The sequence below is a fragment of the Terrapene carolina genome, unplaced genomic scaffold (assembly GCF_002925995.2).
Source record: "Terrapene carolina triunguis isolate 2854851 unplaced genomic scaffold, T_m_triunguis-2.0 Scaffold404, whole genome shotgun sequence".
Taxonomy (NCBI): Eukaryota; Metazoa; Chordata; order Testudines; family Emydidae; genus Terrapene; species Terrapene triunguis.
In genome coordinates this window covers 86,628-109,352 of record NW_020664755.1, presented here as the reverse complement: position 1 = coordinate 109,352, position 22,725 = coordinate 86,628, and the positions used below count along the sequence as shown (strand labels likewise).

Genomic DNA, 22,725 nt, shown 5'->3' with positions numbered 1-22,725 from the left:
TTGGGGAGGGATCTAATAGGGGCAGGGAGGGGGTGGAGTCGGGGCAGGGCCAGAGGGTGCGAGCACCCCCTGGTGCCAACAAAAGTTGGCGCCTGGGCCCAGAAGCCCCAGTGAACACAAAAACTGGGGCAGTGGGGAATACTGAAAAGGTCAGGTCCCTCACACAGAGTGATCTGGGCGGCTTGGTAAAATGGGTGCAAGCAAACCACATGTGCTTTAATACAGCTAAATGTAGATGTGTCCATCTGGGACACACAGAATGCAGGCCATGCTTTCAGGACGGGGGCCTCTAGCCTAGGAAGCAGTGACTCTGGAAAAGATCTGGAGGTCATGGCGGATAATCAGCTGAACATGAGCTCCCATTGTGAAACTGTGGCCAAAAGGGCTAATGCGATCATAGAATCATAGAATATCAGGGTTGGAAGGGACCTCAGGAGGTCATCTAGTCCAACCCCCTGCTCAAAGCAGGACCAATCCCCAACTAAATCATCCCAGCCAGGGCTTCGTAGAGCCTGACCTTAAAAACCTCTAAGGATGGAGATTCTACCACCTCTCTAGGTAACCCATTCCAGTGCTTCACCAGCCTCCTAGTGAAATAGTGTTTCCTAATATCCAACCTAGACCTCCCCCACTGCAACTTGAGACCATTACTCCTTGTTCTGTCATCTGCCACCACTGGGAACAGTCTAGCTCCATCCTCTTTGGAACCCCCATTTGGGTCGCTGAAGGCCGCTATCAAATCCACCCCCCCCCTCCTCTTTTGCAGACTAAACAAGCCCAGTTCCCTCAGCCTCTCCTCATAAGTCATGTGCCCCAGCCCCCTGATCATTTTCATTGCCCTTCGCTGGACTCTCTCCAATTTGTCCACATCCTTCTTGTAGTGGGGGGCCCAAAACTGGACACAATACTCCAAATGTGGCCTCACCAGTGCCGAATAGAGGGGAATAATCACTTCCCTCAATCTGCTGGCAATGCTCCTACTAATGCAGCCCAACATGCCGTTAGCCTTCTTGGCAACAAGGGCACACTGCTGACTCATATCCAGCTTCTCATCCACTGTAATCCCCAGGTCCTTTTCTGAAGAACTGCCACTTAGCCAGTCGGTCCCCAGCCTGTAGCGGTGCATGGGATTCTTCCGTCTTAAGTGAAGGACTCTGAACTTGTCCTTGTTGAACCTCATCAGATTTCTTTTGACCCAATCTTCCCATTTGTCTAGGTCACTCTGGACCTTATCCCTACTCTCCAACGTATCTACCTCTCCCCCCAGCTTAGTGTCATCCGCAAACTTGCTGAGGGTGCAATCTATCCCATCATCCAGGTCATTAATGAAGATGTTGAACAAAACCTGCCCCAGGACCGACCCCTGGGGCACTCCGCTTGATACCGGCTGCCAACTAGACATCGAAATCTTGACCACTACCCGTTGAGACCGACAATCTAGCCAACTTTCTATCCATCTTATAGTCCATTCATCCAATCCATACGTTTTTAACTTGCTGGCAAGACTCCTGTGGGAGACCATATCAAAAGCTTTGCTAAAGTCAAGATATATCACGTCCACTGCTTTCCACATATCCACAGAGCCAGTTCTCTCATCATAGAAGGCAATCAGGTTGGTCAGGCATGACGTGCCCTTGGTGAATCCATGTTGACTGTTCCTAATCACCTTCCTCTCCAAGTGCTTCAAAATGGTTTCCTTGAGGACCTGCTCCATGTTTTTTCCAGGGACTGAGGTGAGGCCAGGGCCGGCGCAACGGTCGCCTAGGGCACTGCGATTTGGGGGGTGGCGACCACGGCGGTATTTCCGTGGCGGGACCTTCCGCCGCCTAGGGCAGCGGAAAAGCTGGCAGCACTCCTGTGTGAGGCTGACCGGTCTGTAGTTCCCCGGGTTCTCCTTCCCGTTTTTAAAGATGGGCACTACTATATTTGCCTTTTTCCAATCGTCCGGGACCTCCCCCGATCACCACGAGATTTCAGAGATAATGGCCAACGGCTCTGCAATCACATCAGCCAATTCCCTCAGCACCCTCAGATGCATTAGATCGGGACCCAGGAACTTGTGCACGTCCAGCTTTTCTAAATAGTCCTTAACCTGTTCTTTCACCACTGAGGGCTGCTCACCTCCTCCCCATACTGTGTCGCCCAGGGCAGCAGTGGGACCTGTAAACAGGGGAATCTCGAGTAGGGGCAGAGAGGTTCTTTTACCTCTGTACCTGGCACTGGTGCGACCGCTGCTGGAATCCTGCGTCCAGTTCTGGTGCCCAAATTCAAGTCGGAGAGGGGTCAAAGAAGAGCCATGAGAATGATGAAAGGGTTAGAAAACCTGCCTGATAGCGAGAGACTCCAGGAACTCAAACTTCTTTGAGTAACCAAGAGAAGGTTAAGGGGTGACTTGATCACAGTCTATAACGTACCTACGTGAGGGACAAATCTTTTATAAGGGGCCCTTCAATCTAGCAGCGAAAGGTCTAACACGATCCGACGACCGGGAACTGAAGCTAGACCAATTCCGACTGGAAATAAGGCGCACATTTTTTAACAGTGAGAGTAACTGACCACTGGAACAACCTGCCAAGGGTCATGGTGGATTCTCCATCACTGAGTTTTTAAATCACAGTTGCTCTGCTCTAGGAATGATTTGGGGGCAGTTATCCAGGAGGTCAGACTAGATGATCACAATGGTCCCGTCTGGCCTGGGAATCTATAAATGTGGGCAGGAAGGGGGGAGGGCAACTTACCCTGCCACTGCCCATGCCATGCGCCTGTTTCTCCTGGTGCCCATCACCAGGCTATCTGGGAGGCAGCGAGCATACACATGTCTGCTCTGTAGCTAGGCAGAAGACGGTCTCCAGGGCAATGCAGAGCTGGATTCACAAACCGCTCCCCCCAGCCAAGGGCCAGGGCACACAGCTGTATTCCAGGCTGGAAGCGCCAAGGGGCTGGCTGCCTTGCTGGGAGAGCAGCAGCCCCCGCAAAGGGGAGGTGGGGGGATTTAACTAGGAAACATTGAGTGGCACCTCGTTAACCCTTTGCTCCCTGCTAGGCCAGGCCAAGCAGGGATCTTGGAGCACAATGCAGATAATACGAGACGTGATGCGTGGGAGTGGGGGGGATGCAGGGTCATGTGCCTCGTCCCCCTATTTGCTCTTTGGCTTGTACTGAGCATGCTCAGTAACACCGCTGAAACCAGGTGCCCTCACTCTGCCCCCCCACTATCGGCAGGTACAAGTGGTCTCTGCCACAAGGCACGGACAGGTCAGGGAGGAGGGAGAGACCAGGGAAGGACAGAGCTGCGGGTGGAGCATGGGATCGGGCCATCCTGCCAGCCAGTTCCCTGCACGACTTTGGGCAAATCCCTTCTGCTGCCTTTGCCTCGGTTTCCATTTCACAGATGGGGAAATGGAGGCACAGAGGGTCTGTCTACTCTGCAACCAACCCCCGTGGCAGGCCCGTGGCAGCTGACTCAGGGCTCGGGCCACAGGGCTATAAGATCACAGTACAGACGTTTGGGCTCAGGCCGGAGGCCGGGCTCTGGGACCCGCGTTACACAGCTTGGGCTCCAGCCCGAGCATCAACACTGAAAATTTTTAGCCCCGCATCTCGAGTCAGCTGACACGGGCCGAGCGTGGGAGTTTTCTTGCAGTGTAGACATGCCCAGAGAGAGGAAACTGTTTGCTCCAAAAGGTACCGAGGGAGGAGCTGAAGAGAAAGAACCCAGGAGTCCTGAAACCTGGCTCCCGCCTCTAACCGCTGGACCCCACTCTTCTCCCACAGCTGGGAATAGAACCCATGATTCCTGAGACCCAGCTCTAACCACTAGACCCCATTCCCCTCCAAATGAAGGGAATGGGACCCAGGAATCCTGCCCGGCCCTAGTTCTGGGAGGGAATGTGACTAGAACCCAGGCGCCCTGACCACTAGGCCCTTGTGCCTTAAGCAGCCGTTCTGGTCTTTGTCCCCTGCCCTCCTACCTGAGCTGCTTGGCGTAGGCCTGCTCGATCTCCGTCCGCTCCTTCACAAACTTCACGTACTTCTCCATCAGATCCAGCCCCCACTGGGTGTGACGCTCTATGTCATCAAACTGGTCCTGGGGGAGAAGGGGGGAAAAGAGAGGAGGGAGGTGTCACCGGCACAGCTGGAAACAATACAGCATCCTTCCTGCGCGCCCAACCGCCCACTCTGCTGACGCCCCCCACAGCTGTGGGCTCAAACCCCAGCGGTCCCCACCCCACCCCTCACAGAACCCCAGGTTCAATCCCCAGCTGTGCCAACCCACACCCTTGGTGACCCCCCCAAACACGGGGCTCAATCTCCTGTTGTCACACAAATGCCCCCCAGCCCATGTCCACTAATCTCAGACCACCCCCCACCTCCTCAGTACAGGCACTCCCCCCCTATGGCCTCTCCTGCGAGCAAGCCCCCTACAGACGGGGCACCAGGAAAACACAATGGGAGGAGTCCCTAGTGCTCCCCCATACATCCTCCCCCCACTCCACATCCCTGCCCCCATTCCAGCCCCCTGCCACATCCCCACACCTTCTCCCCCCCGATCCCCATGCTCCCCAAGATCACCAGCCCTGACCCCCAACCCGCCCTCCTTCCAGATCCCCACTGATCCCAGCTCCCCTACATCCCCACACCTTCGCCTCCAGATCCCAGTCATCCCTAATCCCCAAAGCCCACCCTAGGATCTCCAATCCCGATTCCTGCTCTCCCTGATCCCCGGCCCACACTCAGAGGCTGGGAAAGGAGCCCAAGAGCAGCAGCTAGCCTTCTGCAGGCAGTGGAGGAAGCGCCTGCATTCCCGTGGCCCCCCCACGGGCTCGCCCCGCTGGCTGGCAGCCAGGCCCATTCAGAGCTCGGAGGAGAAAGACGCCAGGGCAGGGGGGTGTTTATAAACCCAGCCACACAATGCGGCCTTGTTTACGAGAGCAGCTTTTGCCAGGGCTCAGGCAGGTTTCACATGGAGATCAGATACCCCTGCCCAACGACTCGTCTGGGCATGGGGAAATCCCTGGTACTGGACCCGCGCCCTTCCGACCCCGATGCCAGAGCCACCCACCAACCTGGCTGCAGCCCAGTCAAAATGCATCCTCACTCCCCGTCTGGCCTCCAGACCCTGTCACGATGCCAGTCGTCCACCCCCAGCCTCCTCTGTCCCTTCTCCATGCAACCTTGGCACCATGGGTGCAACCCTCCCCCGCTGTACCTCCTGCAGGTTGGCACAGCCTCACAGGCATGGTCTGCAAGGGGATGTTCGCCACTGGTGCTCCTGTGCAAATGGATACACCCCCTCGCCACCCACCCCAACCTGGTGCAAAAGGCTGCACTGTTACCAACCCTGATTTCAAAATCCCAGCGCAGGCAAGGACCCGGTTTCGGCCTCAGATGAGACATCGGAGTTATATTAGTAGTAAGGCAAAGTCAACTCAACGCAGACACCCAGTAGTATAAAAAGGACAAAACCCTCATGCTCCAGAGCCAGGGATCAGGAGGAAAAGATCCCCCATGGGGGAAAACCTGCCTCTAACTGCCACCCACAGAGTTTCTTGCACCGTCCTCTGAAGCATTGGATGCTGGCCCCTGTCAGAGGTGGGATGCCGGACTAGACTGCTCTGATCCGGTGTGGCAATTCATACGGAGGCACGTTCCCTGGCTTACGCCTCTTCATTTCTCTCTCCACTGCTCTGTGCATGATGGCAGTGCCGAGAGGCTCAAACCAAGCCCCGTTGCGCCAGGTGCTGCAGAGACAGTCCCTGCCCTGAAGACACAGGCAGAACGAGAACTGCAGGGGTTGCGCATTAACTATTATAAAAGGAGTATTTGAAAGGATATAAAACCTCAGGCTTAAAGCAATCTCTGTTAGGAATGAGCAGACCCATGGGTGTCAGCTAACATTTACACACTATCTAGATTCATACACTTTAAAGCCAGAAGGAACCACTATGATTTAATGAGCCCAACCTCCTGCGTAGCGCAGACCAGGATGAAATAGACCCAGAAAGGGTGGGAGAGGAACATAGCGCCTGGGGCACGATTTTCAGAAACAATTAGTGATTCGAGTCCCCAGCTAGGGCCCACCTTAACGCTGCGTTGGCTGGGGCGCAGTTCTGGGGACCCCAATCCTCGGAGGGCAGGTGCTCAGAATTTTGACCCACATCTCTTTAAGGAGCCTCAGATCACGCGCTTGGTGGCTTCTCCAATCGCTTGAAGCCTTTTAGAAAGAGAAACCCGGGCTTGATTTCAAGGTACGCTCTCTAGCTCAACTGCCAGATGTGGGCTGGAGGCAGGATGCTCTGGGTTATAAAGGAGGTCGGGTTCAGCCAGTGTTTCTCAGTCCTTTCAGCTTGGCAGCTCCTTATTCAACATCAAACATTTTCACGGCAAAGGTCACTGCTGGGTCCTTGGCATAAAGCCAGCCGCGGAGGCGCAGCTCACAACACACTCTGCTTTTGGGCTGCCAAAGCCACCCCACGAGGCTGGGTACCTCGCTCCCCCACAGGAGCCGGCACTGGGAGCCTGGCAGGGCACAGTCAGTTCCCTCCCCCATGGAGAAGAGCACACTTACCCTGCTGTCCCAGCACTCCCCTGCTCCCACCATTACACAAATCAAGAGACCAGACCAGGACTTAGGAGACCTTCGCTCAATTCCTAGTTCTGTCACACACTCCAGGTGTCATCAAGAACCTCGTTATTACCACAGCGTCTCTAAGCTCCAGTCACAGACCAGGGCCCCGCTGTGCCAGGCGCTGCACAAACAGAATACAAAAGATGGCCTCTGCCCCAAGGATCTTACAATCCAGGTAGAAAACAAAAGAGGACAGCTGGATATGGACAGACCATACTTGTCCCTCCTTAGCACAAGGAAACAGACAACATTGGTCAGCCTGATCGGCCGTCTCTCTCTGGGTGTGTCTGTGCAGCGTCCAGTTGTCTTGGTGCAACTCTAACAAAGAACACGGAAAGATTTGATTCAAAATATTAGATGCGAGATTCCAAGCGAAAATAAAGGTGGAGGAGAGAGATTTAAAACCCGGCCCCATCAGTGAGGAGAGCTCAGCAAGGAGGTAGGAGCAGGGAGGAAGGAAAAGTCATGACATTGACTAGAAATAAAGTGAACCGGACTCATTTTAGGCCCGGATCTCTCTCAAGAAGCTTTGCTCTAGATCGATAGGGGCGACGGGAGTGCAAAGCAAGAGGGTATTTAGAGAAAGAACAACGCCACTTTTTAAACCCACATCCTACATTTGGCTGCTGTCTCTGGCAGACTAAATCCAATCCACCTTGCATGAAGGAGAAAGATCAGTACTGAGGGATATTTGAAATACTTTACAAAGCACTTAACGAGCTCCTTCCATCAAAGGCTCTCTAAGCTCCTTGGAAACTTTGCAGTAAGCGTCCCAACAATTGGTTGAGTAGGGAGATATCCATGTGTAACATTGAGGGGGGGTGACCCAGAAGGAGGAAGTGAACTTGCCTTAGGGGAAGTTCTGTTGCCTGTTATACAAGAGGTCAGACTAGATGATCACAATGTTCCCTTCTAACCTTGGAGTCTATGAATCTATAGTTAGTGAGGGCCCAGAGGGCGGAAGTGGCAGAGCTGGGGGGGCAGAAAGAACCCAGGAGTCCTGCACTTCCACCCCAAAATCATCCTTCTCCCCGTCCCCAATCAAATGAGGATTAATGAGAGACAGGCTGAGATTTCATGCCTGCACTCTTTGAAGCTTAAATAATGGACCATTCTCCCTAGCTGAGTTGTCAGAGAGGAAGGCTGGCACAGTTGTTAGGGCACTAGTCTAGGTCTTGGGAGATCCAGGTGCAAGACCCTGCTCTTCCAGAGAGACCTTGGAAGCGTCACTTAGCTTCTCTGTGCCTCAGGTCCCTAAAAAGGAGATACCCCCATGAGGCAGCACATCACTAATGGGAGGATCGCCATTGTGAGGTGCCCAGCTAGTAGCGATGATGGGGGCCAGAGACATGCCAGAGATGGTTCAGGTTTCAGAGGGGTAGCCGTGTTAGTCTGTATCAGCAAAAACAACAAGGAGTCCTTGTGGCATCTTAGGGCACATCTTCACTACCCACTGGATCGGCGGGTAGCAATCGATCTATTGGGGATCGACTTATCGCGTCTAGTGAAGATGCGATAAAATCGATCCCTGATGGCTCTGGCGTCGACTCCGGAAATCCACCGCGGCAAGAGGCGGAAGCGGAGTCGACGGCGGCGCGGCAGCGGTCGACTCGCCGCCGTCCTCACAGCCAGGTAAGTCGACCTAAAATACGCAACTTCAGCTACGCTATTCACGTAGCTGAAGTTGCGTATCTTAGGTCGCCCTCCCCCCCCTACAGGAGCAGGTATAAATACATGAAAGGATGAGGGTTGCTTTACCCAGTGTGAGGTCAGTCTAACGAGATACCTCCTCCTGTATTTTTCACTCCATGCATCATATGAAGTGGGTCCTAGCCCACGAAAGCTTATGCCCAGATAAATGGGTTAGTCTCTAAGGTGCCACAAGGACTCCTCGTTGTTTTTATAGATGGTTCAGTTTGCAGAGTCCTGACAGGTTGGGACTAGAATAGTCAATTCCCAGAGTCAGGGCACGTCTTCACTAGAAAACAAGGCAGCATCAGAACATGATCTCAGAGTCACCTTAACGAGCACAATGTTAAACTACTACTTAGACGGGGGCGAGCCGGGTTTAACATCCGATCAGCTGGTCGGGATGGAATAGGAGAGCTAACCCCAACCAGCTGATGCGATATTAAACCCAGCTTGCGCCCGTCCACACAGGAGTGTTTTAATGTCATGCTAGTTAACATGACTCTTCAAGGTTATCTTGTAACACTGCCTGGGGAACCATAAGGACACGCGCCACCACGCTGTTCAGAGCGGGGGAAAAGGTGACTCATGTTGCTTAAAGAATTTAAGGCCCCCATAAAAAGAAACTTCAGTAATCTAATCACCTCTGTAACTCCCCTCCCCCCAAATGCAACAAGGAGAGCAGAGCCAGCAGCAGATGGGAAGGCAGGACTGCCTGTGACAGAATGGGGTGTGGCTTTAGGGGCCTCACCTCGCATAGCTCAGAGCAGGCCGGGAATGGGGCTGCTCAGATAACGGACAACACGCCTGCCACCTGAAGGATCTCAAATGCTTTGCAGAACATTCAGCAGCATCCCTGGGAGGGATTTTAAAAAGTTTGTAGAAGTGGGGAAACTGAGGCACCGAAGGACCTGCCACGTGATCATAGAGTGAGTTACTGGCAGAGACAGGAAAAGAACCCAGGAGTCTTGACTTTCCACTAGACTCCACCCCATGCTCTAGCCACTGGACTCCACTCCCTCCCCAGAGCTAGGGATAGAACCCAAGAGTCCCGACTCCCAGCCTGCCTTGCACCAGTCCTTCGACCCCACTCCAGCTCTGGTGGTAATTGTTATGCAGCGACAGTGAGGGGCATGATCTGCTACAGACAGCTAACAGCTAAGGGGAAGCGTTCGCAATCAGAGTTACAGGGGAAGTTGAAGTAGAAGATTTACCCAAGATAAAGTCATTCTATTAGGGCCAGTCTACACTGGCAATGTTAAAGAGCTGCCACGAACGTGGCTTGTGTCGTTGCAGCAGAGCGCTGGGAGAGAAAAAAAACCCCAACTCCACGAGGGACGTAGCTCCCAGCGCTAGTGCACTGTCTACACTGGCGCGCTACTGCCCTGAAACTTGCTGCACTCGGGGGGGGGGTTTCTCACACCCCTGAGCGAGAAAGTTGCAGCGCTGGAAAGTGCCAGTGTAGACAAGCCCTTAGTTTCTCCTGTAGTGAACACAAAAATTTAAAAAAAACAGACATTTGGCACAGGATTGTCAGAACCCAGGAGTCCTGGCTCCCAGCCCCTCCGCTGCTCTAACCACTAGACCCTACTCCCCTCCCAGAGCCAGGTATAGAACCCAGGAGTCCTGGCTCCCAGCCACACCTTGATCTCACTCCCCACTTTCTGAATACAATCCAGGTATCAACTCCCCATCTTCACTGCTCTACTCAGAGCACACTCCCCCCTCCCAAAGCTGGGGATAGAACCCAGGAGTCCCAGACCCCCACACCGCCTTCTAGTAGGCTGTCCTTCCCAAAGGAATCAGCCAGGCACCCCTCCCCCTTCCCCAGTGACAGCTAGCCCACTTTCGAGTGGACTTGGCCCGATTGCTGTCCAATTGGGGCCTGGACACCGGGGCCCTGAAGCTCTCTCAGCACCACTCACAGGCTTCCCCAGCCGGCGCCAAGCATGACTCACCAGCTCCCCTGCATTCCTGCCGCGCGTCGCAGTTGATTGTAATTAGATGCCAAAGAGCTACATGCCAGGTTAGATCAGCCTGGGGGTGGAGGCACCCGAGTGTGAAGGCAAAGGCAGCTCTGTATCACCCGGCATAAAAACCCACAGGACCCTGGTTCTCAGTTACCTTGACCTTAATGGACTGTCCCTCTGCACCATAAAAGGGCCTTAGTTAAGGCAGCAAATCTTCCCCATCCAAGGGGCACCTCCAGCAGCGCGGAGCTGGCACCTGGGCTCATCAGTCAGCGCACTACGTACTGGGCATAGCACGGTGCCTATTCTCCGCTCCCACTGGCCGTGGCCTTTGCTCCAGGTCCCAGCCATATAGGGTGACCAGATGTCCCGATTTTATAGGGACCCTCCTGATATTCGGGGCTTTTTCTTACATAGGCGCCTACTACCCCCCAACCCCTGTCCTGATTCTTCACACTTTCTAGTCACCCTACATCCAACACCAGCACAAGCTATTACATTTCAGGCTGGGGCTGGCAGAGCAGCTAGGATTCAACTTCCTTGTGTTACGCAGGGTCGTGAAGGAGTCCAAAAAGAGCCTCAGATTCTAAGGCCACTCCCGTCAAGTCTGACCTGGTACAATACAGGCCACAGGCCTTGCCTGGATTCCTTCCTCTTTGAACTAATGCAGATCTTTTGGAAACGCATCCGATCCGGATTTTAAAATGGTCAGCAATGGAGAAGTCACCACAGTGGTTGGCAAGTTGCTCCCATAGCTAATTACACTCATCGACGGAAGTTTACATCGTATTTCTTCCCTGAATTTGTCTAGCTTCAACTTCCAGCCATTGGGTCGTGTTAGACCTTTCCCTGCTAGACCGAGAGGAGCCCTCTATTATCAAGTTTCTGTTCCCCGTGTAGGTAATTATAGATCAAGTCACCCCTTAACCTTCTCTTTGTGAACCTAAATAAATTGAGTCCCTATTTGCCAATCCTTTAATCATTCTCATGACTCTTCTCTGACCCCTAAGAACATAAGAATGGCCGTACTGGGTCAGACCAAAGGTCCATCTAGCCCAGTATCCTGTCTACCGACAATGGCCAATGCCAGGTGCCCTAGAGGGAGTGAACCTAACAGGTAATGATCAAGTGATCTCTCTCCTGCCATCCATCTCCACCCTCTGACAGACAGAGGCTAGGGACACCATTCCTTACCCAGCCTGGCTAATAGCCATTAATGGACTTAACCTCCATGAATTTATCCAGTTTTCTTTTAAACGCTGCTATAGTCCTAGCCTTCACAACCTCCTCAGGCAAGGAGTTCCACAAGTTGACTGTGCGCTGTGTGAAGAAGAACTTCCTTTTATTTGTTTTAAACCTGCTGCCTATTAATTTCATTTGGTGACCCCTAGTTCTTGTATTATGGGAATAAGTTAAAAAAACCTTTTCCTTATCTACTTTCTCCACATCACTCATGATTTTATAGACGTCTATCAATTTCTCAACATCCTTCTTGAACTGTGGGCACCAGAACCGGACACCGTATTTCAGCAGCGGTCGCTATAGCCTCTCTGCTCCAGATTCCCATTTACACATCCCAGGGTGGCATTAGCCATTTTGGCCACAGCACCACACTGGCAGCTCAGGATCAGCGGATTATCCACCATAACCCGCTCATCTTTTTCAGTCACTGCTTCTCAGGAGTGAGTCCCCCACCCTGTAAGTATGGCCGACATCCTCTGTTCCTAGTTAGTTTCACATCACGTCAGTCTGACAGCCAGGGCCGGCTCCAGCGTTTTTGCCGCCCCAAGCGGCAGAGGAAAAAAAAAAAAAAAAAAAAGCCGTGATCGGCGGCAGCTCTACCGCCGCCACTTCATTCTTCGGCCGCAATTCGGTGGCAGGTCCTTCCCTCCGAGAGGGACTGAGGGACCCGCCACCGAAGAGCTGGAGGTGCCGCCCCTTCCCGCTGACAGATCTATTTTCCATAAACTCACTTGATTAGCATGAGTTACCCGCCTTATTTCTTTATTAACTTGAGTCCCATATCAGCTATTCCATTATTTTGCCTGGGATCGACATCAGGCTGACAGACCTATATTTTATCTAAGTCTTCAAATAGACCCTTTCTTCAAGTCTTATAGATCTTCCACAATGTTCAAAGAGTTATTGGGGGGGGGGGGGGGGGGAAGAAACCAATGCTAATGGTTCAAGGAGCTCCTCGTCCAGCTCTTTTATAACTCTTGGGTGCAAAAATACTCAAGGAAGGTTGACTTTGCACAGAATCTAGTGCAACAGGGTTCTGGTCCATGCCTGGGGCGTCTAACACTACTGTACCTGTGGCTCTTCTATGGTGCCTTCCATCCATAAACTCAAAGCACTTTACAAAAGGTGGCACCCTCATTCTCCCTTCCTCCCTCCCATTTCACAGATGGGGAAACCGAGGGACAGAGACACAAGCCCAAGGTCTCACACAGAGAGCAGAGCCGGGAATAGAATCCAAGTCGCCTGCCTCCCAGACTGGTGCTCGATCTGCAGACAAGACCTAGAAGCTTGGCACAGCGTTCCATGTCACTCAGGGCCTGATCCCAGCTCTATTAGCATGGGAGGGTGGAGAACGATGTCAGGACTGCCCTCCCCTCACCCTCCAATAAGCACTCCAGCAACTGAGACGTGGGTGCGATCATCTCTTTTACTGGACCAACTTCTATGGGTGAAAGAGAAGCTCTCGAGTGAACACGCAAGCCACTAAAACTACGTCTACACTGCAGTTAGACGCCAGCCAACTCGGGCTGGAGCCCAGGCTCTAGGACCCTGCGAGGAGGGAGGGTCCCAGAGCTCTGGCCCGGGGCGCAAACATCTCCGCTGCAATCAAACAGCCCCTTAGCCTGAGCCCAAGTCAGCTGGCACGGGCCAGCCCGGGTTTTTAACTGCAGCGTGGAACGGATGCGGCGGCACAAACAACGCGCCAGACGCTGCTCTCGTTTACGCCGTCGTAAAACACGGTGGCAGGCGAGAGGAGTCGCTCCGGAGCTACGCTGGCCCAGCAGAGATCAGGACGTGGCCTGTAGCCTAGTTCCCGGACTGGAGCCTCCTTCCAGCGCCGCGGACCTCATGTGACCTCCCGCAGCCATTCCAGATGCCTGGTTCTATGGCGCTTGCTGAGCCTTTCCCCAGCCAGGAGGGTTAGGATCTAAGCTGCCAAGTATTTATCCTAGGGACTCCCGCTCCAGCCAAGTCTGCCCCACCCAGGAAACAATGACCACAGGCAGAGTTAACTCCTTGAGTGCCAGAGCCGTGTCCCCCTTGATAGACCCCATCGGGACAGCGGCCCTGATCCTTGCATCCCTGGAGATGGCTGAGATCAGCCCAGATTTCCGGCCCCCCCCCTCCGTTATCTGAGGAGAGACAGATGGCAGCAGATTGGGTTGGACGAGAGAGGCTTCCCAGTGGCCCAACTTTCAGGCATCGGTGCCCCAAACCAAGAGCAACATCAAGCACATCAGGAAATCTGGCGCGGGGCAGGGGCCTGGCACGCGTATGGGAACAGAGCAGCCCAGCTGAGAGCTAAGGCGACAGACGCCAATGGATGAAAGACCCTAGAAGATCAGTCTCGTTACTGACCCAAACCGACCAGCCCATAAAGCATGTACGAAAGTCTCACGACGGGCTCCTATAAAACTCCTGAGACTGCTTTTAAAGTTTGGGGGTCTTTTTCATTTACTTCCGGGCTTCCAAGAAACTTAGCAGAGATTGTCACATTCACATGACTCCAGAAGCCTCTGGCTTTAAGAAAAAAGCACCCATCAAACGGCGTGAGAGGCGGCAACAGGTGGCGAAAGAGGGCAAGTTCCCTTTAATGAAGAACCCCCACCCAACTCGTGACACCTGCTTACATAAAACAAGCCTCCATCCCTCCCCGGGGAAGGGGGAGGGGTCAGAGTAAAGGATGTCCTCTGCTGTGTGTTTCCCCAATCCGACTGGGGAGCGTCCCAAGTGACTATTATTTCCAGCAAGAGGCCAGGATCTTCTTGTTCTCACTTTTCTCTCGCCCTTGGTACCCAGCCAAGACTCAGTTCCAGGTTACACACTAAGATAAGGCCTTTACTATTAGCGGCTACAGATTGAGATCGGGCCCCCATTGTGCTCGGTGCTACGTGGACAGACCCTGCCCCGGCAGTTCTGAGAGGTGAAGGACTTGCCCCAGGTCTCACCAGGTGGCAGAGCGAGGTCTCCTGATTACCAGTCCAGTGTCCTACTCCTGGACCACCCTAAGCACTGTGGAAGGAAGATGACCCTCCCTGCACAGACCCCTTTGAGCTAAAGGAGTAACTCCACTAGCAGGCAGCAGCAGTAGGCTGTTATCTTTCAGTAGGCTGGCCACCAGAGGAGACACAAGTGGGTGCATTAATACCACCTAGCTCTTATATACAGCACAGGTTCATCCACAGATCTCAAAACCCCTGGGGCCAGTATCATTATCCCTACATTATAGGTAGGGAAACTGAGGCACGACAAGGGGAATGACTTGCCCAAGGGCACCCGGCAGGCCAGTGGCAGAACCAGGAACAGAACTCACACCTCCCAAGTCCCAGTTCGGTGCTCTGTCCCCTAGGACACAATGCTCCTTGCTTAGCCAAGCTGGTTAGTTCTTTTAACCTCTGATCCCCAATAGGATGCATCCTCATGTCCCTAGTTGCAATGCTACGTCTGCAGTCAGGACGGTGCCATGCTGCAGAGACACATCACAGCTTCCCTGACAGTGGGGGGGAAGAGGAGAGAGGAAATAGGAGTGTGAATTTTAAGGGCAATTCACAGTTAAGTACCAGGCCTGCAGGACAGGAATGATGGATCCTTCTCTCCTGGGAGCTCCCTCAATCAATTGCCAAGACACCCTCGCAAAGGATGGAGGTAGGAGCTCAGTTGATGCTGCACCAAGAGCTATCCAGCCCCAAACTCCTGTCCCCGGTGGGCACTGGGCCAGGATGGGTTTTCCAAGGGCCAGCATTCTCCTGCCTGGTGGTCCCGCTTCGGAGTCAGGATTTGGAGGGGGATGTTCCCCAAGGTACACGGCCCACTCTGAATGGGAGTGCAAGAGACACCCACCGCCGCAGATGACAGAGAAACGGCGTCAACGTGTCTTACAGGGCCGGCTCCAGGCACCAGGCACCCAAGCTGGTGCTTGGGGCGGCACCTGGAGGGGGGCGGCGCGGCGCTCTGGCCGCCGGGGGGAGAGCCAAGCCCCCGCCGGGGCTCGCCGCCCTCCTCCCAGGGCTCCGGCCGCCCTCCCCTCCGGCGCCCTCCCCCCGGCCGCCGGGGGGAGAGCGGAGCCCCCGCCGGGGCTCCGGCCGCCCCCCCCCGGCTCGGGGCGGCCGGAGGCTTTTTTGCCTGGGGCGGCAAAAAAGCCAGAGCCGGCCCTGGTGTCTTATATGGCCCCTGTTGACTGTTCTGACCCGGCCGCTCTGCGGGAAACACGACGCGTAAAGGCAGGCAGGCTCCTTACAGCCCCAGCGCGTTCAGTAATCAGATGCCAAAGCCAGGCGCTACAAACCCACCTGGCCTTTGCTACCGAGCGATACTGACGCCAGCAGTTTTGAAACAGGCTCTGAGGCGAGATATGCCGCCGAGGACAGACAGAGGCCAGGGAAGGGGAGGCTGGCTCGCTCAGATCAGCCGAGGTTCGGCTGTAATAGACCGAGACTTGCTCTCCAGCCGCAATCCTCCCGGAGCACGGACCCTCCGAGGGTTGTCATGGGAGGAAATGCCAATCCACCCACTGACTTCGGTGTCTTTCAGGGAGACGGGGGTGCGGGGGAGGAATGTTGCAGAAGGCGTTTCCAGAGTCCAAAAGAAAAGCTACCAGCTAGTGAAGGCAGGGGGCTGGACTCGATGACCTTTCGGGGTCCCTTCCAGTTCTATGAGATAATAATATATGGAGATATAACTAAGACAAGTCCTGGAGTTGCATGGAGAAGGGCCGCAGGTCGAGAGAGATGGAGCCGATCAGACAAGGCCCACTTGCCTTGCAGTGGAAACAGAGGTTCTCTCTGCCAGCTGTTCGGTTAGGATCTGGAGCACCACTGGAGACATGCTGATGGCAGGGATTCCTGGGGCTAACGGGGCGCTGTGCTGCAGGGAGCTCTCCCTTTACATTCAGTGCGGATCTCAGTGCAGCGCTAGGGAGCAGGGTGGGTGCTCACTAGGGGCAGCTCTCCCCTCGCAATCCGTGCTGACCCCAGGGCTCCACTGTGCCGCAGGGGGCTCAGTAGGGGGCACCCTCCCCTCTCAGTCAGTGCTGACCCCAGCGCAACGAAGAAGGGGGCACACACCTGACTCAGCAAAGATCCCAGGGCAGCTTTTCCCGAGCAGGGGCTTTCACCCAAACATCTTGGCCAGATCCCAGGGTGGGTCGAGTGTCATTACCAGAGCAGCCTCAGCTGGCTAATGAAGAGTTATAGATCTGACTTGAAACGCAGGCGTCCTCAGCCCTGGGAGGGAGAGCGCATCCCCCTTTTACAGACAGATTCAAAGCAACATGCCCAAGACTCCAGAACTGGAATCTGACCCGCAGCATCGCTGGCTCCCAAGTCCTGTGCTCAGATCACTTTCCTCCAGGACATTCACCACTTCCCAAATGGGGTTGTGTGCCCCACTCCAGAGCCAGCTACATCTCAGTGCCAGGTGAACGATCCCCGTACAAACAGCTGCCATGCGCCACCCCAGAGACAACTGCATCCCAATGCTGGGAGCAAGGAGAAGCCGGTTCCGTGGTTCGGGCATGAATATGGGACTCAGAAGACCTGCCACAGACTTCTTGTGTGACCTCGGGCATGTTGCTTATCTCCATTTTATGGCTGGGGAATTAATACCACTGCCTTCTCTCAGAAGGTGTGTGTGCAAGGCACTGCCTAGGAATAGGGCTTTCAAAATTGTGAGGCACTCTGATACTATGGTAATGAGAGCCATATCAGATCTAGAACGGCCCGTGCTGCACCCCAGAGCCTGCTGCATCTCTGTGCCGGGCAAGTGCACAATCCTCATGCCCCACCCCAGAGGGGGCAGCCTCTCAGGGGCGGCCTTAGTGATCCCTGCGTAGCTTGTGAAGTACTTTGGTCCCTTCAAATCCATGAATCCTGTAGGATGGCACTGTAATTATCCAGTGTGGCTCCCTGTAAAATGCAGGCCATAAAACTTCCCCAGAAAAACTCCTAGGGCACATCTTGAAAAACTTCCCATCCTGATTTAAAAATTACCAGTGATGGAGAATCCATCATGACCCTGGTACAGAGGCAGATTAGGGGGGTTGTGGGGCCCTGGGCCAGAGCAAGTGGGTGCCCCACCCAACTCCTTCTGGCTGCATCCCGCCCCCACTCCCCGGTGCTCCTGACGGGATCCCTCGCTCCCCACCAGGAACGCCGGGCAGGCAGAGTGGGGCAAGCCTCCATGCCCCAACCCTGCTCCCCACCAGGAGTGGTGGGCGGGCAGAGCAGGTGGGGCGTGGGGGCTCCCATTTTTCTGGGGGGGCCCTCAACTGGCTGGGGCCTGTGCCCACGGGCCCTGTTGGCTCAGTGGCTAATCTGCCACTGCCCTTATAAATTGTTCCTGTGGCTAATTACTCTCACCATTAGAAACGTTCGCCTTTTTTCCAGTCTGAATTTGTCGAGTTTCAGCCTCCAGCCATTGGACCGTATTACACCTTACACAAACGTTTACTGTGCCAACGACCTGCAGCGTGCAGGTACGGAGCAATCCCTGCCTTCGCGATTCCCTTTTCACTTGCCCAGTGATCAAATCCATAGCTACTGGTGCCAAGATGCAGCTGGCTCTGGAGTGGAGCACAACTGTGGTGTAACACCACCACCACCCCACCTGCTTCAACCCTCTAAGAAGCAGTGCCCCAAGATGGGAGCTCCCCCTCTGCTAATTGGGTCAGGCAAAGAGTTCTCTTCCCCCCTCCCCCCACAGCTGGATCCAGACTCCTGCGCCGTTCACCAGCTGGGGGAACAGACAGAAGGGAGTATCACAACAGACTCCCTGGGGATCTTCGGGCTGTCAGCTTCCCACAGAGGAGTGTGGGGGGGTGCTAAGGAGTCTCCGAGCGACCGCACCCAGGAAGGATCCAGCTTGCTGGCTCACGGAGGGTTAATTCCTCCCTAGCCCTCAGCTAGTGCTTCTGGAGTTCACATTAGGGCAGAACACTGCGGCTTTTCCTGGCTCAGGGCGATGGGGAGCGGAGCAGAGGCAGCGAACAGGAGAATGTCTCCCTGTTCTGCAGAGGACTGTCTGGAGATTGGGGATGGGGGGGGGGGCGCGTGTCAGCAAGGGAGGCATGGAAAGGAGATTTACCTTCCCTTCTACCAAGGCCCTGCCCCTATTTTAGGGCCAGGTAGCATATGGCACAGAGCCACTAGCGAACCTGGGAAGGAGTTTAGCCTAGTGGTTAGAGCAAAGGGGGCTGGGAACAGAACCAAAGAATCCCAAGTTATGCGCACACACCCCTACACATACACACACGCACAATCTCACAGCTCTACACACTGGACCGCACTCCGCTCCCAGAGCCAGGAGGAGAATCTGATCAACACATGTGCTGCTCCAGACCCCACTCTTGCCCATCACTGGAAACACAAGCCAAGGATGTTGCCTTGTGGTTAGATCAGCAAAGCTGGGACTCAGGACTTCTGGGTTCTGCTCCTGGGATCTAGAAGTTAGAGCGGGGGGGGGGGGGGGGGGGGGCCAGGACTCCTGGGTTCTACACCTGGCTCTGGGAGGGGAGTCGGGTCTAGTGGGTTAGAATGGGGAGGGGGGTGGCAGTGCTAGCATGAAGGACTCCTAGTTCTCTTTCCAGCTCTGGGAGAGGAGTGCAGTCTAGTGGTTAGAGCAGGGGCTGCTCATCAGGACTCCTGGGTTCTGTTCCTATGACTCTCTGTGGGACCGGGGGAGGGGGGGGTAGGAACAACCTCACTGTCCCCCCTCTAAAGTGGGGGTAACCAGGGGCACTGGAACTAGGGGTGCGGCAACACCCCCTGACTTGAAGTAGTAACAACCAAATATATGGTTTCCGCTTTAGGTATTTGCACTATAAAAATTGTTCCAGCACCCCTGGGGGCAACTCCTATGTGGGGTGGGGGGGGAAAGGGGAGAAGAGGGTTAGCTAACAAGTGTTCTTTGAGATCTTCCGGTGAGCGGCAGCAGAGCAGGATAACGCAGTGGCCAAGATACTCATTAGTGCAATGAAATTTTAATAACTCTCCTCAATACACACACACACACTAACCCAAACCTCAGAGCAGCCCAGCACAGCCAATACTCCTCCCTGGCTGCTTCACCACACCACCCTCACCCACATGAGGATCATTTGATTATTCAAACCAGGTGACCCCACATCAGCCTATTTGCCTATTCAAAGGAAGCCGCAGCCTCCTTCCTAGGCAACGCCTTTGGTGCAGAGTGGAAGCTCAGGCAGAGAGACTGGTAAAGCCAGCTGCCCGCCAGGTGGAGGATCAGCAGGGCTGTGGTTAACGCTGTGGTGTGGTGTGGTGTGGTGTGTGTGTTCTAGTTTGAACTAGAGCAGATCCTTCAGAATCAAGCCAGCCTTGATTTTCAAATTCCCACTGAGGAGTCCCACCGGTAACTGACCCTCGCTGTTAAAGATACACGCCTTCCCTACGGGCTGAGTTTGTCTAGCTGCAACATCCAGCTGTTGGATCTTGTCCCCCACCCCGCTCTGCTCTTCACAAGCAGAAAGAGACCACGTACATTTCATGATTTAGCTGCAATCCCCCCCCCCCCCCACACACACACACACAGGCACCCCTCACACTGTCCTAAGCAAGATAAACAGATGAAGTCCCTTCTCAGGATTTATCCACATGGAGAAACTGACCAGAATAGCCCCCCCATTTGCACACACTACTCCAGAACAAAAAGCTACTTGACTCTGCAGTTCTAACCCCCTCCCATTTATTCTGCCCGTCTCTGCCACAAAAGCACAAGAGAGTCAGCACAAAGTCACTAGCTCGCCCTGGTACCTCTGCCCTCCCCTCCCCAGGAATAGAACCCAGGAGTCCTGCCTACCAGCCCCCCCCGTTTAACCCACTACCACCACAGCTGGGAATAGAACCCAAGTGGTCCCAACTCCCACCCCCCACCCCACTCTAACCCTACTCCCCTCCCTAACCTAAAGTGCTGACTCCTTGTCCACCCTGCTCCAGCTACTAGACAGCACTGCCATTAGGCCAGGATAGAGAGCTACAGAGTGGGCACGTTTAAGAGAGGCCTCTCCCCTTAGAGGGAACAATTCTCCGGCCCTCCTGACCAGCTGCAATGGATGCAAATTTAGTATACAACGCCAGAAACATTTCATGCGAGTGGGGAGACCCTCCCCCCCCATGGCAGGCAATGGTGGGAGTAGGCCAGAGAATGCAGGAAACCTGCAAGTTGGTACCACGTTGGACTAAGATCCCAGCTGATCACAGAAGCTAAAGAGGGTCAGGCCGGGTCCGTGCTCGGATGGATGACCGACACCTGAAAGGATATTAGTGGCATTCACTGTGGCCCCAGTGGGTGTTTAAATAGCACCAGCGGACAGATAATTCTGGCCAAATTCCATCTCAGGTGATTCATTCTGCTGCCTTAAACCTCCCCCTAGGCACAAGAATCTCCGGTGCAGGCGTCAGTTTTTAGCTGCCGAATACGAGTCAGGCTAGAGCGCCCCGAGGCGAGAGGCCTGGGTTATTATCCCGCAGCACAGCCCCCACCCGGCTGCAGCCACGGCACAGACTGTCACCCAGGATTACCGCTAGGAGACAGCCAACGCATGGGCAGCACTCCCGACGTTGGCACTGGGCTCCTTGGACTGCCGGTCACAAAATCAGTTTGCAATGCACGAGGAGTCTGCAGAGATCGGAGATGCTGCTGCAGTCTTCTCCGCTCAAATCCAGGGACTAGGAGTTCTGGGAGTGGAATACTCAGCCCAAGTTTTTAGAAACTAGGTGCAAGTTCCCCCCCACCCTTGTCCCTTTTTTTTTTTTTTTTTAGCAGCGAGGGTGATGAGCCACAGAAACAACCTGCCTATGGCCGGAGTAGATTCTCCATCGCCTGAAGTCTTTAAATCAAGGTGGGGTATTTTGGTTAAAAAGTAGCAATAGCTCACATAGAAGTTACTGGCTTGATACAGAAACCATCGATCCCCAGCCTGTGCTATGCAGATTTCAGGCCATCAATGTCCCTTCTGGCTTTAAAATAGATCAGTCATCAGCAAAACGTGTGGGCTTCACGGCAAACTCCGCACTGCTCAACCCACCGCGAGTGAGAGCAGAGAAATTTCCACATCAGCAGGCTATTAGGCGTATTACGGTAGCACCTAAAGGCCCCCCGCTGAGGTCTTGTCTACATGGGGAAGTTGCACAAGTTTACCTTAATTCGGTTCTTAAGCAGATCTCCTTTGACTGGTGCAAACCCCAGCATGCTCCAATTCTGGTTTTACTCAAGTAGATTCAGGCTTTTTGGGGGGTGGGGGGGAGGGGGGCTTGAGCACAATTCAGCTGGGAACAGGATTAAATTAAACGGAGATAAAAGCATCCAACATGGGAGTTTGCACCGGTTTTAACTAAACCGGTTTAGAGTCTCACCTTAGTGAAATTGGCGCAACTTTCTCACGTAGACAAACCCAGAGATGTGTCTCCACCGCCCCCATCCAGGGGCGTTAAAACAATGTATATAGCATGTGCGGAGAGCCACTGAACCAAACTGTCAACGCTGTATATGATGGAAACCACTTCAAGCCAAGAGGATGCTGCCGCACCCCCAGCACCCCTGTCCCCATCACGCTGGGTGCACAGAGACAGTGCAAGGCAGTCCCTGCCCCCCCCCCCCCCCCCCCCCAAGAGTTTATGATCTCAATGCACAAGACAAAGGAAGGACTGTGATCCCCACGTTAGAGCTGGGGAAGTGCCGCCCCGGAGAGGACGTGATGGGCCCAAGGTCATTCAGGAGTTAGTGGCAGAGGCAGGAACTGAACGGGGACCTCCCAAGCCCCGCCCACTAACCACAAGGCCGCCCTCTCTCTTTGATGAGGTTACACCACAGGCCTTGGGACAAGGATCTCTGCAAAAATCGCTCCTAGAGAATCTAGTGATTTTCGCAGCGGCTGCCGATCAACTTTTCTCCCTGCCCTCTGGGTAGAAGGGGCTGTGGACTCTTTACAGGTTGATTTACAGCTGGCCTGTCAGACCTGGAGTCTGGTAATCAGGTAATGAGGTACAACTCTACCCCCCCCCCCCAATCCCCACACCAGTGAGTCTCTGCCCTACCCTGGGGGGCAATACAGGGGGAGGAGGAGTGGAAGGAGAATTCTGTCTCCAAGGATCATTCTGGTCTTGTTGAGATCTGCAGCGGGGGTTGGGGGGAGGCACCCCACACGTGCAGTGAGTTGTCGAGTCTCAGCACAGTTCCTAGCAC

At 54.3% G+C, this 22,725-nt stretch overlaps 1 protein-coding gene across 1 annotated transcript in view; it reads right to left on the bottom strand.

Annotated features, from left to right (window-relative positions):
• Positions 1-22,725, bottom strand: part of TRIP10 (thyroid hormone receptor interactor 10) — a 69,220-nt gene that overhangs the window by 28,219 nt on the left and 18,276 nt on the right. Inside the window, exon 2 of the mRNA XM_029912977.1 lies at positions 3,972-4,087. Coding sequence (XP_029768837.1) covers positions 3,972-4,087 — 116 coding nt within the window. The remainder of the gene's footprint in view (positions 1-3,971; positions 4,088-22,725) is intronic.